Raw genomic sequence first — 16,387 nt, 5'->3', positions numbered from 1 at the left:
GTGGGCTGCCCAGGCTTCCCGGAAGGGGGGGTGTGGAGAGTGGCCTGTGCTCGCACACAGGCTTCTTGGTGGCGGCCGCAGCAGCCTTAGTGTCTCAATCCCGTCTCTGGGGTCCGCGCTGTAAGCTGCGGCTCGCGCCTGTCTCTGGAGCTCCTTTAAGCAGCGCTCTTAATCCCCTCTCCTCGCGCACCAGGAAACAAAGAGGCAAGAAAAAGTCTCTTGCCTCTTCGGCAGGTCCAGACTTTTCCCCGGACTCCCTCCCGGCTAGCCGTGGCGCACTAACCCCCTGCAGGCCATGTTCACACTGCCAGTGCCATTCCTCTCCCTGCGCTCCGACCAAAGCCCGAGCCTCAGCTCCCAGCCCCGCCCACCCCGGTGGGTGAGCCGACAAGCCTCTCGGGCTGGTGAGTGCTGGTCGGCACCGATCCTCTGTGCGGGAATCTGCCCGCTTTGCCCTCCGCACCCCTGTTGCTGTGCTCTCCTCCGCGGCACCGAAGCTCCCCCCTCCGCCACCCGCAGTCTCCGCCGGCGAAGGGGCTTCCTAGTGTGTGGAAACCTTTCCTCCTTCACAGCTCCCTCCCACTGGTGTAGGTCCCATCCCTATCCTTTTGTCTCTGTTTATTCTTTTTTCTTTTGCCCTAACCAGGTACGTAGGGAGTTTCTTGTCTTTTGGGAGGTCTGAGGTCTTCTACTGCGTTCAGTAGGTGTTCTGTAGGAGTTCTTCCACATGTAGATGTATTTCTGATGTATCTGTGGGGAGGAAGGTGATCTCCACGTCTTACTCTTCTGCCATCTTCCCCCTCTCTCCCCTACTTATTTTTTTAATCTGATTATACCATGTGCATGTTTTCTCCTATTCTTTTTAGAACTAGGTAATGTAAAATAAAATAGTTACCATGAGCACCAATTCACTTAAGTCGTTCCACTAGGAACTTTTATTTTTAAAGATATTTTATGGGTGTTTATTGAAATTAAAGAAATTTGTTTTGAACTTGAGTATTTATAGCTCTGTAAGCCACCTCAAATTCTTTTTTGGAGCAAGACCAAGGCATAAATAAATGTAAATATAAATATATTTCCTTTGCTGTAATTTTAGTTTCAAAATTGTCTTCTAGTAGTAACATGTTAATGGGGTCTTCTCTATTTACCTTTCCAGTTATTTAAGGGCCCAATTTTAATGAAGAATGTACAAAACTTCAGGCTTTTGTCACTACTTGAGAAATGGCTTGAGTCACTTTAAATGCCATGACTGTTTCTTCATCACAGTTGTCCATTATATAATAAATGTATAGATATGTACACACTGAGACACACTCAAAATATCTGAGTTATGCATCATCAGATTTATATCATGGCATGTTTTTCCATGTTACCAAAAAATAAAAATATATATAAAATTATAGACAAAACAGGGCTTTCCTGGTGGCACAATGGTTAAGAATCTGCCTGCCAGTGCAGGGGACACGGGTTTGAGCCCTGCTCCAGGAAGATCCCACATGCCGTGGAGCACCTAAGCCTGTGTGCCGCAAGTACTGAAGCCCACATGCCTAGAGCCCGTGCTCCGCAACAAGAGAAGCCATCGCAGTGAGAAACCTGCGCAGCATAACGAAGAGTAGCCCCTGCTCCCTGCTCGCCGCAGCTAGAGAAAGCCCATGCACACCAATGAAGACCCAACGCAGGCATAAATAAATAAATAAATAAATAAATAAATAAATATTTTAGAAAAGTATAGACAAGACAGCATTATTGCAGTAGAAGATTGTCTATAAAAATGAAAATTGGGAAAATTAAGGTGGGGTACATGTGGTATATGTACTGTAAATATCTTAAATTAAGAGTAAATATTAAAAGTTTATTATTGCTTTAACATTGTACAAAGTGACAATAATGACCGGTAATTGAGAGTGACATTTCTGAGTAGTACTACAAAGTTATAATTTTTATTTGTTCTTTTTTCATAGGTTCAGATCATAAAGCTGTAATTCATTCTAAATCCTCTCCTGAGATTACTCTGAGATTTGAAAGTGGGCCTGGTGCTGTAATACACTCTTTGCTTGCAGAAAAGAATGGCTTTCTGCAGTGCCATATAGAAAACTTTAGCACTGAGTTTCTTATATCTTCTCTTATGAATATTCAACATTTTTTGGAAGATGAAACTGTTGCAACAGTGATGCCAATGAAGATACAAGTTTCTAACACAAAAATAAATTTAAAAGTATGTTAACAAATATTTTTATATTTTCATGTTATAAATGTTCACTTTGCCTACCTGGACTTTGATTCATGTCTAGAAATATGAACTGGTTGGTCTTTGTGGTGATGGTGTAGAGATTTTTCATAGAAATTACAAAATATCAAAATGAAATGAGCAGTTTTCTCACTGTATGAACTAAAGCGTGTTAAAGATATATTTCAAACTCATTAAGAATATTATTGGCTGAAGTAATATTTAAGAAAATGATTAATTGAAGATGATTAATTTTATCTTTTACTTTAATAACAACATGCCAATACTATTTATCTTTCCTGTAGGATGACAGTCCTCGTAGTAATACAGTATCCTTTGAACCAGCTCCTGTAACTGTTCATATTGATCATCTTGTGGTAGAGAGAAATGATGATGGCTCTTTTCATATCAGAGGTATATATGAAAACAGTTTAAGTGAACATTTAACTGAAATATGTCATTATTAGTATGCTGATTTTTTTTTTCACTCATACGTTTTATATACTATTTTATATGTGTATGCATATGTAGTAGTAGATGATTTAGGGACACTGTGAGTACATTGTGATAAAATATCATCCATGTATGAACCTCTAGCTCAGGAATAACTCATCTATAATTGATTTAGTATCTATTCTACAAAGGTGTTTTGAATGAAGTCCTTCCAGGGTTATCTCAATCTTCTCCTTTTCAATGAACCCTTCTCTATAACTTGATGTGACTTCTTAAAATTCTTGAGTACTTATTCTCCATACCTTAGTTACTTATAGTATATTGCTATGTATTTAGTTCTGTTTCAGTGCTTGTATCTCCATTCTAGCAAGATTTCTAAGGTCTCTAATGTAAGGACTGTGCCTTCTAAGGTAGTGTGGAGTAGTGGAAAGAGCTTGAGTTGGTAGACCTAGGTATTCTAGTCCTCACTTTGTCAGTAGCTACTTGAGGGTGAAATGTGAGGGACTGATAAGAGACGAACCAGAAAAATCTGTAGCCAGAAACCATGAAAGAGAAGACTATTGCTGAGGTAGAAGCAGTTTGTGGGGCACTCTTGACTGAAGAGTCCTTCCTCTCTGGAGCTGGGGAACAGCTACAGCAAACATAGAAGTCAGGCCAACAAAGATCAAAATGTCATCTTCATTACTGATAAAAGCTCAGGTGAAGATAGCTCAGGTGTGAGAAGTTAGGTTTGCTGTATGGCTCTTGCTCCCAGATGCTTTAGATCCCCAAACTGCAGGTCTGTCTTACACAAAACCAGAACAGAGTGTTCCAGTGCTTCAGAGTGCTGAAGAAAAGTTGAGACTTTTAAAGAAATATAATTAATATCCTCAGACAGATGATAGGCTTTTGAACTCAAAACAAGAACAAGCTTTTATGGAAAATAACCAGTTAGAAGTCCTTGAAAATTAAAAACCTGATCTTTGAATTTAAAAATAGTAGGTCACCTAAAATCTATCAGCTCTACCTTCAAGAGATATCCAGAGTCAGACCTGAATCATACAGTATGTATCTGTCTCAGATTGGCTTCTTTTTTTTTTCTGCGGTACGCGGGCCTCTCACTGTTGTGGCCTCTCCTGTTGCGGAGCACAGGCTCCGGATGCGCAGGCTCAGCGGCCATGGCTCACGGGCCCAGCCGCTCCGCGGCATGTGGGATCTTCCCAGACTGGGGCATGAACCCGTGTCCCCTGCATCGGCAGGCGGACTCTCAACCACTGCGCCACCAGGGAAGCCCTCAGATTGGCTCCTTTCACTTAGTTATATGATTTAAGGTTTCTCCATGTCTTTTCAAGGCTTAATAGCTCATTTCCTTTTAGAGCCAAATAATATTCCATTGTCTGAATGTTCCACAGTTTATTTCACCTACTGAAGGGCATCTTGGTTGCTTCCATATTTTGGCAGTTATGAATAAAACTGCTGTACACATTCACATGCAGGTGTTTGTGTAGACATAAGTTTTCAGCTCCTTTGGGTAGATACCAAGGAGTGTGATTGCTGGATCTTATGGTTAAGAGTACGTTTAGTTTTGTAAGAAAATGGCTGTACTATTTTACATTCTTATCAGCTGTGGATGAGATTTCTTGTTGCTCTATGTTCTCACTAACATTTGGTGTTGTCAATGTTCTGGATTTTGGCCGTTCTAAATAGGTGTGTAGTGGTATGCTGTTGTTTTAATTTGCATTTCCCTGATGACATATGATGTACGCATCTTTTCGTATGCTGATTTGCCATCTATATATCTTCTTTTGTGAGGTGCCTCTTAAAGTCATTGGCCTCAGAGAGAGATTTCTTATTGATTAAAGATACCCCAAAACATACCTCAGTCATAAACCTTTATCCATCTAACAACATAATATTGTTATGAAAAATATATGAAAAATATAAAAGCAAACCTATTTGAAGTAAAGAGAAATGGAATCATATCATATTGAGATGCTATAATCATAGAGAAACTTTTACATGCCTCTCAGAGTACAAGTATAGATACATAAATATAAATATGTGTGTGTGTGTATGTGTATGTATATATATATATTTGAATTCAACAAATGGGTAATTTCAAATACCCATAAAACTTCTCTATTAATTCAGTTTCAAAGAAAATATCAACAGATTCCAAAACATAAAGTTCATGCAGACCATTTCTCTGATATCAGTGCAATAAAGTTTGTCATTGACATAAAAATGTAGCAGAAAATAAAATATTTTTTAAATTAATTAATTTTATTTTTGGCTGCATTGGGTCTTTGTTGCAGTGTGGGGGCTACTCTTCGTTGCAGTGCGTGAGCTTCTCGTTGCAGAACACGGGCTCTAAGCACACGGGCTTCAGTAGCTGTGACACACAGGCTCAGTAGTTGTGGCGCACGGGCTTAGTTGCTTCGCAGCATGTGGGATCTTCCCAGACCAGGGCTCTAACCTGTGTCCCCTGCATTGGCAGGTGGATTCTTAACCACTGCACCACCAGTGAAGTTCCAAATAAAATATCTATACTTGACAAAATTTAAAACAATCCTTGCTCTAACTGTTGGGGATTTATTGCCAACTGAGTGAGATTAATTACTATTTGCTGAAGAAAACAAAAACAAATATTTCTTTTAAATGAGAGGTTTATAATATCTAAAGAAAAATATCCACTTGCATACACATAATGGAGAAATAAAGAATTAAATAAACATCAATTTAATGAGTAAAAACTAATTTAAAATCAAGGTGCTTTGAAAAAATTTTCTCTATATTTTCCCCTATATTTCTTATCTATATTTTACAATTGGTGAAATATCAATACATATTTTACCAATTGTGAACTGTATTTTAATGTAGTAGCTAAGGCAAAAGTGAATCACTGATACAGCAAGGGCATATATTTGCAAGAAGATCATTTCAATATGGAAACTCCATTTGGATTTGTCTTTAAAGTTGTATGGGTTAAAAAAAAATCACATATGAGGGACTCCTGGCAGTCCATTGGTTAAGACTCTGTGCTTCCTTTGCAGGGGGCGCAGGTTCGATCCCTCGGGGAACTAAGATCCCACATGCCCTGTGGTGTGGCCAAAAAAAAAAAAAAATCACATATTTATCTTTTCAGAATATGTCACATATTTATAAACTTCATTTCTTACATTTATGAAAACTCTTGCTCCTTATCAAATGTTTTACATTTTAGGAATATAATTTTTCTTATTTCATGTTTTTACAGTGACACTTGGATCTTTTCAGCAAAGCCATTTAGGTAGTGATGAAATGTTAGAGAAAAGCATATGCTAGATTTTCTTTAAGTGGGCATCAAAACTCAGGGTATTATTTAAATTTAGCAGCAGTACTCATGTATATAAAATATTCTTTTTAAGCATTACTTTTTAAAAAAAAATATTTATTTATTTTTGGCTGCGTTGGGTCTTCGTTGCTGTGCACAGGCTTTCTCTAGTTGTGGCCAGCGGGGGCTACTCTTTGTTGCTGTGCGCGGGCATCTCATTGCAGTAGCTTCTTTTGTTGCAGACCACGGGCTCTAGGCGTACAGCCTTCAGTAGCTGTGGCACGCAGGCTCAGTAGTTGTGGCTCGCAGGCTCTAGAGCACAGGCTCAGTAGTTGTGGTGCACGGGCCTAGTTGCTCTGCGGCATGTGGGATTTTCCCGGACCAGGGCTTGAACCCGTGTCCCCTGCATTGGCAGGCGGATTCTTAACCACTGCGCCACCAGGGAAGTCCTGTAAATTGTTGATGTACCTTTCAAAAGCTCATTGAGACGATGGAAAATTTTGTTGTGTTATTCAGGATATTAACATTGTACAAAATTTAAGACAATTTATTTTAAAGTAGTTTTCCATTGTCTCTGGAAAGAACAACATGTTTTAAGCATAAGCAAGTATGCTTTGTTTTATACAGGGTGTCTCATGTTTCATATCAGTGTATTCCTAAGAGCAATATCATGAAGCAGATTACATTATGTTATTTTTCTTATCATGTGGAAATGAATTGCATGAGGGTCTTTGGTGTATGATGTACGTAATGTAACACGTAGTCTAATGTACCGCACATAAAGCTTGTATGATAATGTATCATAAATACGACTCAAATTAATATATTAGCCATGATAAACAAGTATTTAAGAGTTTTATTTGCTTCTTAGAATTTTGAAGCACTTTGGGTAAATAATTTGAATGGCCCTACTTTCTCAAGTAGCTCTTTAAGAAATTTTCAGGTATGGGCATTCCCTGGTGGTCTATTGATTAGGATTCGGTGCTTTCACTGCGTGGCCCAGGTTCAATCCCTGGTTGGGGAACTGAGATCCTGCAAGCCACGTGGCACAGCCAAAAAAGAAAAATAAGGAAGGAAATTTTGAGGTATGCTGAGTTTTTCTCCCTTAAAACAAATTTATTTAGCAAACAGGAGCATTCAGAATAATCTGACTAGTAGGTGTTTCAAAAATTAGTTTTAGGTGTTTGTTGCTGTGATAATAGCAGCTTACCTAATATTTTTCTTTACTCCTTCCTGTTCTTTTAGTGTACTGTGAGGTATACTTGCAGCTGCTCTGGATGTGATTAAATAAAGTTCATCATAAAAGAATAGATGTTTTTTGTTTTTATTTATTTATTTATTTATTGCCACTTATCATAGTACTCCACACTTCTTGGGAAAGACTAATTTTTCAGTACAGAGAAGGTTAAAATAATTTTTCAGAAAATTACAAAGGTATACTACAATTTCTTGTTGCTCCAGTGAAATATGACTAATTAAGTAATTTAATAACACTATTATAAGAGAAAAAGACAGAAAATGTTTGTTGTGTATGTGTTTGTGTGTGTGTGTGTGTGTATATATATATATATATATATATATAGTATGTCTGTATATCCTATGCCATTTGCTGTTAATTAATTTTAATAGTAGTGTCCTGTCTCTCAACATGTCTTGCACCCAACACACCTAGGACCTGGCATACTCCCATCTGAGAGAGTGGCCATTGTGGCATTGACTCCCAGCAAAAGTGTTGTGAGGGAGTACCTCCCAATAGATTATATTGGAATGTTGGGGGTAGGATGGGGCATTGTATATTTAACGGTCTGTGATGAACAACTCTTTGCCATATACAGCCTTAGAATCATTGCCATAATACTTCCTCACTGGGAATGAGGGAAGAATTTTTAAATTACTAAACCTAAGGAGTAGTGTAAAACCTAAACTCGGAAGAGTGCCTGTACGACACTCAGAGAAGACAAATGAATAGACATCTTCTGTCTGAATAAACAGAGAACTGTTAAAACCTCGATTTAAAGTCAAATATTTATTGAACACCTGCTGTGGTACTAACAGCAATTAATATTTGAATAATGCTTTCCAGTTTGTAAAGTTCTTTTACATTAAATATTGACTCACTTAATTCTTACCATAACCCTTTGAGATAATTAAGGCAAGTATTCTTATCATCTCCTTTTTGCAAATGAAGAAATTAAAGTTTAGATAAGTTGAATGGCTTGCCCAAGGTACAAGATCTAGAAAGTAACTAGCAGAGCCTATGCGAGGGGAAAAGTGTACATTGTCGTAAGGTGTACATTTCATCCATGAGGGGCATGGATTTGTTCATCAAAATTTGTCTTAAAAACTAGAAAGAAGGGCTTCCCTGGTGGCGCAGTGGTTGAGAGTCCGCCTGCCGATGCAGGGGACACGGGTTCGTGCCCCGGTCCGGGAGGATCCCACATGCTGTGAAGCGGCTAGACCCGTGAGCCATGGCCGCTGAGCCTGCGCGTCCGGAGCCTGTGCTCCGCAACGGGAGAGGCCACAACAGTGAGAGTACCGCGTACCGCAAAAAACCCCCAAAAAACTAGAAAGAAGCTCTTTTAAAGTAAATAAAAGGAAATATGTCTTTCTATAGTAATAGACTCCAATTACCCTTGTCAGTTACAGGTTCTCTCCTTTCCTATCCCTTTCCAGTCCCTCCCATCTTTACACTTGCTTCTTTCTGCCTCTTCCTCCTCATTCCTCCCCTTCTTATCTCTTCCTTTTCCCTTCCTACCTGCTCCCCCCTACTTATCTCTCCCTCTTTTTTTTTCTAATTGAAGTATTGTTGATTCACAATATTATATTAGTTTCAGGTGTACAGTATAGTGATTCAATATTTTTATAGATTATACTCCATTAAAACTTATTATAAGATAATGCCTGTACTTCTCTGTGCTATACAATATATCCTTGTTGTTTAACTATTTTAATCTATTTTATACCTAGTAGTTTGTATCTCTTAGTCTCATATTCCTCATTTGCCCCTCCCTGCTTTCTTCTCCCTTTTGGTAACCACTAGTTTGTTTTCTGTATCTTTGAGTCTGTTTCTGTTCAGAGCAGCACTCTTTACAGTAGCCAAGATATGGAAGCAACCCAAATGGATAAAGAAGATATAAGATATATATATATATATAAAAACACACACACTGTGGAATATTACTCAACCATAAAAAAAGAATGAATTCTGCCATTTACAGCAACATGAGTGTACCTAGAGAATATTAAGCTTAGTGAAATAAGTCAGACAGAGAAAAAGAAATACTAATGATTTCACTTATATGTGGAATCTAAAATTTAGGTACTACAAATGAGTGTATATGCAAAACAGAGTCACCGTTAACTCTCCGTCTTTATCTCCAGTTACAGCTACATCCCTCTTCCTCTTTTCCCATCCTCACTCCTCTGTCTCCTCCACTCTCTAGCTCTCTCTCCTCCCTCCTCCTCTATTTCATTCCTTCTTTTTCTCTTCCCATATTTCTTCCTCTTCTCTTCTTTCCCTCTCCTTCCCTTTTCTCTCCTCATTCCACCTGCCAGTGATTGAAATAAAATAGGTTTCAGAATTGTTTGGTCAGTGGTTTTTTCATTATTCTTAGTATCCCATGAGTAGTGAGATATAGACTAAATAAAATGGGTCTTGGGCCCTCTGTTTTCCTCACTACAGCCTATGTAAGTCAGCTTTTTTTTTTTTTTTTTTTAGTTCATATTAGCATTCTATGTCAGATTTCATTTAAAAGAAGAGTTTTGCTCCTCTAAAAATTTGAAAAACAAAAGTATGTTATAAATTTGTAATCAAGTAGAATTTTAGGGGTGTTATTAATTTTTTGAGGTTGAAAGAATGGAGAATTTGGCTTTTCCATGGCATAGTACTTTAGGATTTCTCTTACAGTCACTGCCAAGCTGAATTGTATGCTAGTCTGAACCAATACAACAGTTTTTGTAGTTTTTTTCCTAGTTAATACTACGAAAAATATAATCAGTACAGGACAATATTGTAAAAAGTAGTTTCTGATTTGAGACCACTGTAATATAATGAACCCAAGAACAAACCAAAACTCAACTTGATGTCATTTATCCATGTTAATGGAACTATTCCATTTTTATATATACAGAATAGGGGTAAAATTGATAGAACCATTATGGAGGGTAATTTGGCAATATGAACAAAAGCTTTAAAAAATATTTTTGTTCTTTGACTTAGCTAACCCCTTCTGGAAATTTTTTTTTTTTTTTTTTTTTTTTGGCGGTACGCGGGCCTCTCACTGTTGTGGCCTCTCCTGTTGCTCCGGATGTGCAGGCTCAGCGGCCACAGCTCAAGGGCCCAACTGCTCCGTGGCATGTGGGATCCTCCCGGACCGGGGCACGAACCCGTGTCCCCTGAATCGGCAGGCAGACTCTCAACCACTGCGCCACCAGGGAAGCCCTGGAAATCTTTTTAAGGGGAAAAATTATTTTGAGCAGTATTACTCTTTTGTCTGCTCAGTATAATTTGATATGGTGAACTGCCTTACTATCATGACTGTTGCATGTGATTTTGGTGGACTTAGCAATCATATGACCCTATCACAAAAATGGAGATGGGACCCAGCAGGGCCAATCAAAAGATTTCAGCCCTTGGGACACTGAGTGATACATGAATGGACTGTGACCCAAGCATTCTGAGTCTTTTTTTGTGAATTGAAAGGACACTGAGAGAGAAGGGGTCACAGGCTGTAAAACTTACTCGTTTGGGGTCACCAGAGTCTACCTTTGCCATCATATGACTGAACGAACCCAGAAGAGAAGAAAAGTGGACCTGAGAAGTAGAGAGAGTCAGGTTCCTAAATTGACACTCCTGAGGACATCACATGAATTTCAGTATCTGGCTATACCTGAAGCACCATCACTTGTTTTTGATTACTGATTTAATCTCTTTACCTGTTATATTTGTGTCTATTTTGGTAGCTTGTGTCTTTGTAGGAATTTTTCTGTTTCATCTAAGCTATCTAATTTATTGGTATACAGTTCTTCACAGTATTCCTTTACAATTATTTTTATTTCTGTTAGGTTGATAGTAACGTCCCCTCTTCCATTTCTGATTCTAGTAATTTGTTTCCTTTTTTATTTTTTGGTCCATCTAACTAAGGTTTTATCAATTTTATTCATCTTTTCAACAGATGAGCTTTTGGTTTTGATTTTGTTCATCTTTTCAATGAATGAGCTTTTTTGTTTTATTGACTTTATTGTTTTCCTGTTTCGTAATGCCTTCCTACTAATAGAGATACTCATTTTTAAATTAGTTTTTCACAAGAGAACTTAATGTTATCTGAGTATTTATTTGTTGTATTAGATTCTCAGATGCTTAACACTAGAAATGATTTGAAAGAAGATGTCAAAAGTGATTCAGTGCTGCTTACCAGTGGAAAGTGTGATCTGAAAAAACAACACAGTGTCACTCAAGCCACTCAGACGAGCCCAGAGGTTCCTTGGACTTCTCAGTCAGTCAACTTTCCTGAGTGCTCCTTTGACTTTACTAGGGAACAGGTAATGGAAAAACTAGTTCATTCTCATTCAGTTTCAGCAATTAAAATAAATATTAAACAGTTAAGACATTATTTACTTATTTAAAATTTGTTGAGTGCTTGTTATATGCCAGGCACTGTGTTAGATGCTGTTGATACAGTGTTGAGCAAGGTATGGACATCCCCAGCCTTCACAGAGTTTGTAGTCTGATGGAAGATAAAGGAGTAAGTGTGGGACAGTGCCAGTTTCTGGAATCCACGAAGGCTTCTTGGAAGATATATTCATTTTGATGTCTTATTTTTAAGTTGCAAAAGTATTGTTATGTTTCAGATCTTTGGAAAAATATTTTAAAACAACTCTAACGTATTGTAACCTCCTACAGTGCTGTCAGTCAGTATTTTAAAATTTTTCCTCCCATGCTCTTTCCATAATTTTTCTAAATAATTACTATTCTAGTGTATATAACTGTATTTTTTTTTACTTAACTTTGTTTAACAGATGTCTTCCATATTACTACATATGCTTCGTATATGTATTTTATTTGTTTTTTTAATTCAAGTATAGTCGATGCTTCATATTTATTGTTAGTGGCAGATTAATATGGGTGTGGATGTGTTGTCATTTCTAAAGGTTCCTCTTAACATTTAATATTTGAGTTGCTTCTTATTTTTTGCTGTTATCAAATTCTATCCAGCAGAATTTTAATTCTCTATGATAGAACCACAGAATGAGTTCATTCACCTGTTTAACAGGATTTGTTGGTTGTCAACTCTAAGCTAAGGATATAGAATTGTAACAGTATACCACTCCCTGTCTATTAAGAAACTCAAAGTTTAGTGGGAAAGACAGAAGCATGTAAACGGTAGTCAGAACATACTGTTTCATGTGTTATATGTACTAGAGTTTGGGAAGTATAGTGAAATACCCAACTTGGTCTGTAAGGCAGGCATTCTTAAGCTGGTACTAAAAGGTCTGAGAACTCTTTGAAATTGAACGAATTTATTTTACTATATCTGTGTAAATGTGTTTTCCTGTGGAGAAAGTTTTATCACATCTTCCTGGCTAGGGGTTAGGGAATGGTTCTAAGAGGATAAAATGCTTGAACCGAGTCTTAATGAGGGGAGACCTATTGACATCTAGATGAAAATGTCTAATGAGATATTCAGAATGTGGGTCTGGGGCTCCAGAGAGAGGCTTGTGCTGGATCAGGCTATCTGTAGTTATTGGAGCCACAGGAGTAGATGAGATCATCTAAGAGAGTGGCTCCAGTGATATGGAATTTAATAGAATACGAAAAATTTAAGGGTTATTAGACAGCTGAGGAAGAGATGAAAAGTCCATAGGTAGAGAGGGGTAAACAAGAAAGAACTGTAGCATAAAAGGCAAAAGAGGAGAGAGGCGTAGCAAGGAGTGGTGAGGCAGCAGCATCTTAAGAGAAATTGAAATTAAACAAAATCACTATTAGATTTGGAAATTAGAAGTTAATTAGTGTTTTGAATTGCTGGGTCAAAACTTACGGACATTTTTAAGTGCTTGGTATGTGTTTCCAAATAAATTCTCAAAGCAGTTTTCGGCTTAAGTGCATCCTCACCAGCATTGGGTAATTTTACTGACTCATGTGTCACACCTTTGATACTGTATAAATAGTTTGTGTTTTCTGAAAATGGTTAAGTTTTCTTATTTTCCAAATTTATCATTTCAGCTCATGGAAGAGAATGAATCTCTTAAACAGGAATTGGCTAAAGCTAAAACAGCTCTTGCAGAGGCTCACTTGGAAAAAGATGCTCTTCTCCATCATATAAAGAAGATGACAGTTGAATAGTAGGAGTGGCAGTCAGAAACTCAAATTATAGCTCTGGAGTATGGTGGTTATATTTATAATGTGATGTTTCCAGTTAGTGGAAGAGTTTCCTTTTCATGAAAAGACAATAAAATGAAATAGAATGTGATGAAGTGGTGACTATTCCAAAGCCAGTTTAGAAAATACTAGGTACGGGCATTACAATCTTTTGGTTGTTTTGTGTTTTGGGGTTTAAACCCTCTTTTAAACTGGTGTGATATAAGGAAGTCAACGCATACTGTAAAATAATTACCTGCCTAATGAATAGAAGATGTCATTTCCTAATTTTGATATTACCTTATAGGCATTTTTTAAAAAGAAAAATTAAAATCTATGTGTTCCCACTATTTATCACTATTTGTTAATAATTTACTATTATTTACAAAGATTCAGATGCTTTTAGGGCTAATGTAAAATAAAAGGAAGCTTACATTTTAAATGTTATTAAAATTATGTACTTAAATCTATATTTAATTACTGTAAAAAAAAGTCCAATCAAATTAATGAATATCTAATGGCTCGGTTTGAAAATTCTAGAAAATCATCACCCTACTGCACTTATGAAGTAACTTGAAAATGTGAAAAAGAATCATTTTAAGTGATGGGTAAACTGTGTAAGTTGAAGCTATAATTTTAATCAAAGAAGATGGCACAAATGTTAAAATAAAAAGCATAAACTGTAAAAAAGCAAGACATTAGAGTATATGGCCAACTGATTTAAAAAGCATTATTTGTACATTCCTTTAAACATTTATTGTTAGAAGTAAAAGAGTAATTTAACTATCCTACTAAATTTAGCATTTGTAACTGTAAGAATTTTAACTAATGCTATTTATATTAGTTCTTTACCTTCATCTTTCCTTTATTTAAGGAAGGGAATGTTTTCAGAGAATTTTCTTTTCACATACATAAAACAATTTCATACCATTCCTGTAGTATCACAACAGGTGGATGTTTGCACATGTCAAATTTATAATGCTAGTTTTGATTGAAGTTCTATGTGACTTATATATTATCTTCTATAATAAGAAAAACTGGTAAATTTTGAATTCTATTTTCTAGGGATTGTTAAGTTTGAAAGCAACATGAGAGAGAATCTCAATCATGCATTATGAAATAAAAGTTTATGAGTATTTAAGAAACAGAGGCTTTTAACAATTTAAAATATATTTCTGATAGAATTAAACTAAGTGGGGCCTATTTTAAAATTCACATTCTTAAACATAAATATATCCAAGATAGAACATGAAATAGCTGGACTGCTCTTTCTTTAAGATACTTGAAAATTTTCAACCACGTTCAGACACTTTATGGTGCTTTGCTTGTTTGGTATGACTTATATAGCCATCCCTCTATCTAAGTACTTGGAAGGAAATACATTTCATTTTACATTAAGTGTTGGAGTGATTTTAGATTTTATTGAAAATGGTACTGGCTTTTTTTTTTTTTCTATAATGTCCATTTTAACTAACGTTATTTAAAATACAAGCCCTGTTTTGGGAGCTAAGGATACAGCAAAGAACAAGTTAAATTGTTATTATTTTACCTCAGAGTGTTTTTAAAATCCTGATAAACCATTTTAATCTAAGACTATTATATAGTTTTAGATTAAAAGCAAAGGTCTAATTAAATATTTTAAATGTATAGCTTATATCCTTAGTAGAGTACTTTTGATCTGTAGGTATATAGTCAACAAAAGCAGTCTCTATTATAGAAAAGCTGGATTGATGGGACATTAACTTCTTCAGAGCTTGCAGTGTTTCTCAGACTTGAGCTATTTGCTCTATATGAATTTTAATTTTATGATATATTATAATTATTTAGTGTTATAGATGCTGAATGTTTTCCTTATTTTCAATTTATTTGGCCTTCTCAAGAAAATCATATAAACAGTAGAGATGATAATTAATGTGGATCTGAACACTCTGTATGCTTTGTTAGATTTTTTAAAATTTATAGTGATTACTATTTTTATAGAGATTTAAAATTAATAAAACACTTCCAAAACCATTATGTAATTCCCACAGCAAACCTGGGAGGTAGGTATTATGCACATTTTAAAAGTTAAATAAAAACCTTAAGGCTAAGAAAGAACAAGTGACTTGACTGAAATCACAATAACCTGCTCTTTTTACTTACATCCCAATTATATGCTTTTATTTTATCTTATTCCTTATTTCACAGATTTTTCCTGATGTGGGGAAAGGAATCACTTGTTGGTCTTTTATCTGTTTTTCTTTTAAACATAAATAATAATACTTTTAAAGTGTGTGTGTGTGTATGATGTGTGTATTATTCAAACTATTTAAAAGATAAGGGGAGAATTTTTTTTAAGTTAACCCCAACCTTTTTAGCTGTGTGAGAAATATAGGAATCAACCTGTAATAAACTTACCAGAGTTTTTAAATGACCACAAATTAGATATAAAGTTGCCATGTCTTTGCTAAATCCCTAGCAGAGATGTTAGTAATCAGGGGAAGAAAATGATACTTGTGTTTTCCTTTTTAATTTTACATATGTGAAAAACATTTTCTTGGCATCTTGTATTTTTTTTCTTTTCTCATTTTATGCTAGAATTCAAAAGATCACCATGTGACACTAGTTGTAATGAAACATTATTTTTATTTAAGCCATGTAAGAATGGCTATATAGGATTGCAGGCAAATATATGTGAAAAAATTAACCAGAAACTCCTTTTGGATTTTTATTGTAGTTATTGTTATTCAGTACTTGTCAGTACAGGGGTTAAAACTTCCTCTTTATGTTTTTATTAACGTATCCAATCTGAGGTACCACCATCACCCTGGTTTCCAAGCTGGTAACCTAGAACTCCTCTTAGACACCTTCCTCTCCCTAACTGCAACCCCCCACCCCCAAATTAGTTCACTACTGCATCCTGTCATTTTACCTTGTAAATTTGTCTACTTCTCTTCACTTACCACCTTCCTAATCTAAGCTACCATCAGCACTTTTTACCTGCATTACTGCAGTCGACTCGTAACTGGTCTTCCTAAGCTACTCTGGCCTTCCTGATTCATTTTTATAGGCAGGGAGA

At 36.3% G+C, this 16,387-nt stretch overlaps 1 protein-coding gene across 2 annotated transcripts in view; it reads left to right on the top strand.

Moving 5' to 3' along the window:
- The window catches only part of BLTP3B (bridge-like lipid transfer protein family member 3B), a 103,424-nt gene extending 87,821 nt beyond the window's left edge, over positions 1-15,603 (top strand). For both annotated transcript variants that reach the window (XM_022600039.3, XM_022600038.3), the window contains exons 18-21: positions 1,962-2,215; positions 2,533-2,641; positions 11,320-11,513; positions 13,195-15,603. In XM_022600039.3, coding sequence (XP_022455747.2) covers positions 1,962-2,215; positions 2,533-2,641; positions 11,320-11,513; positions 13,195-13,314 — 677 coding nt within the window. In that variant the 3' untranslated portion in view covers positions 13,315-15,603. The remainder of the gene's footprint in view (positions 1-1,961; positions 2,216-2,532; positions 2,642-11,319; positions 11,514-13,194) is intronic.
- Positions 15,604-16,387: the final 784 nt, after the last annotated feature.

This window comes from Delphinapterus leucas, chromosome 11 (genome assembly GCF_059928025.1).
Source record: "Delphinapterus leucas isolate spDelLeu-1000000601 "Yukka" chromosome 11, BTC_Dleu_Yukka2, whole genome shotgun sequence".
Lineage (NCBI taxonomy): Eukaryota > Metazoa > Chordata > Mammalia > Artiodactyla > Monodontidae > Delphinapterus > Delphinapterus leucas.
This window is presented reverse-complemented; position numbering and strand designations above follow the sequence as displayed.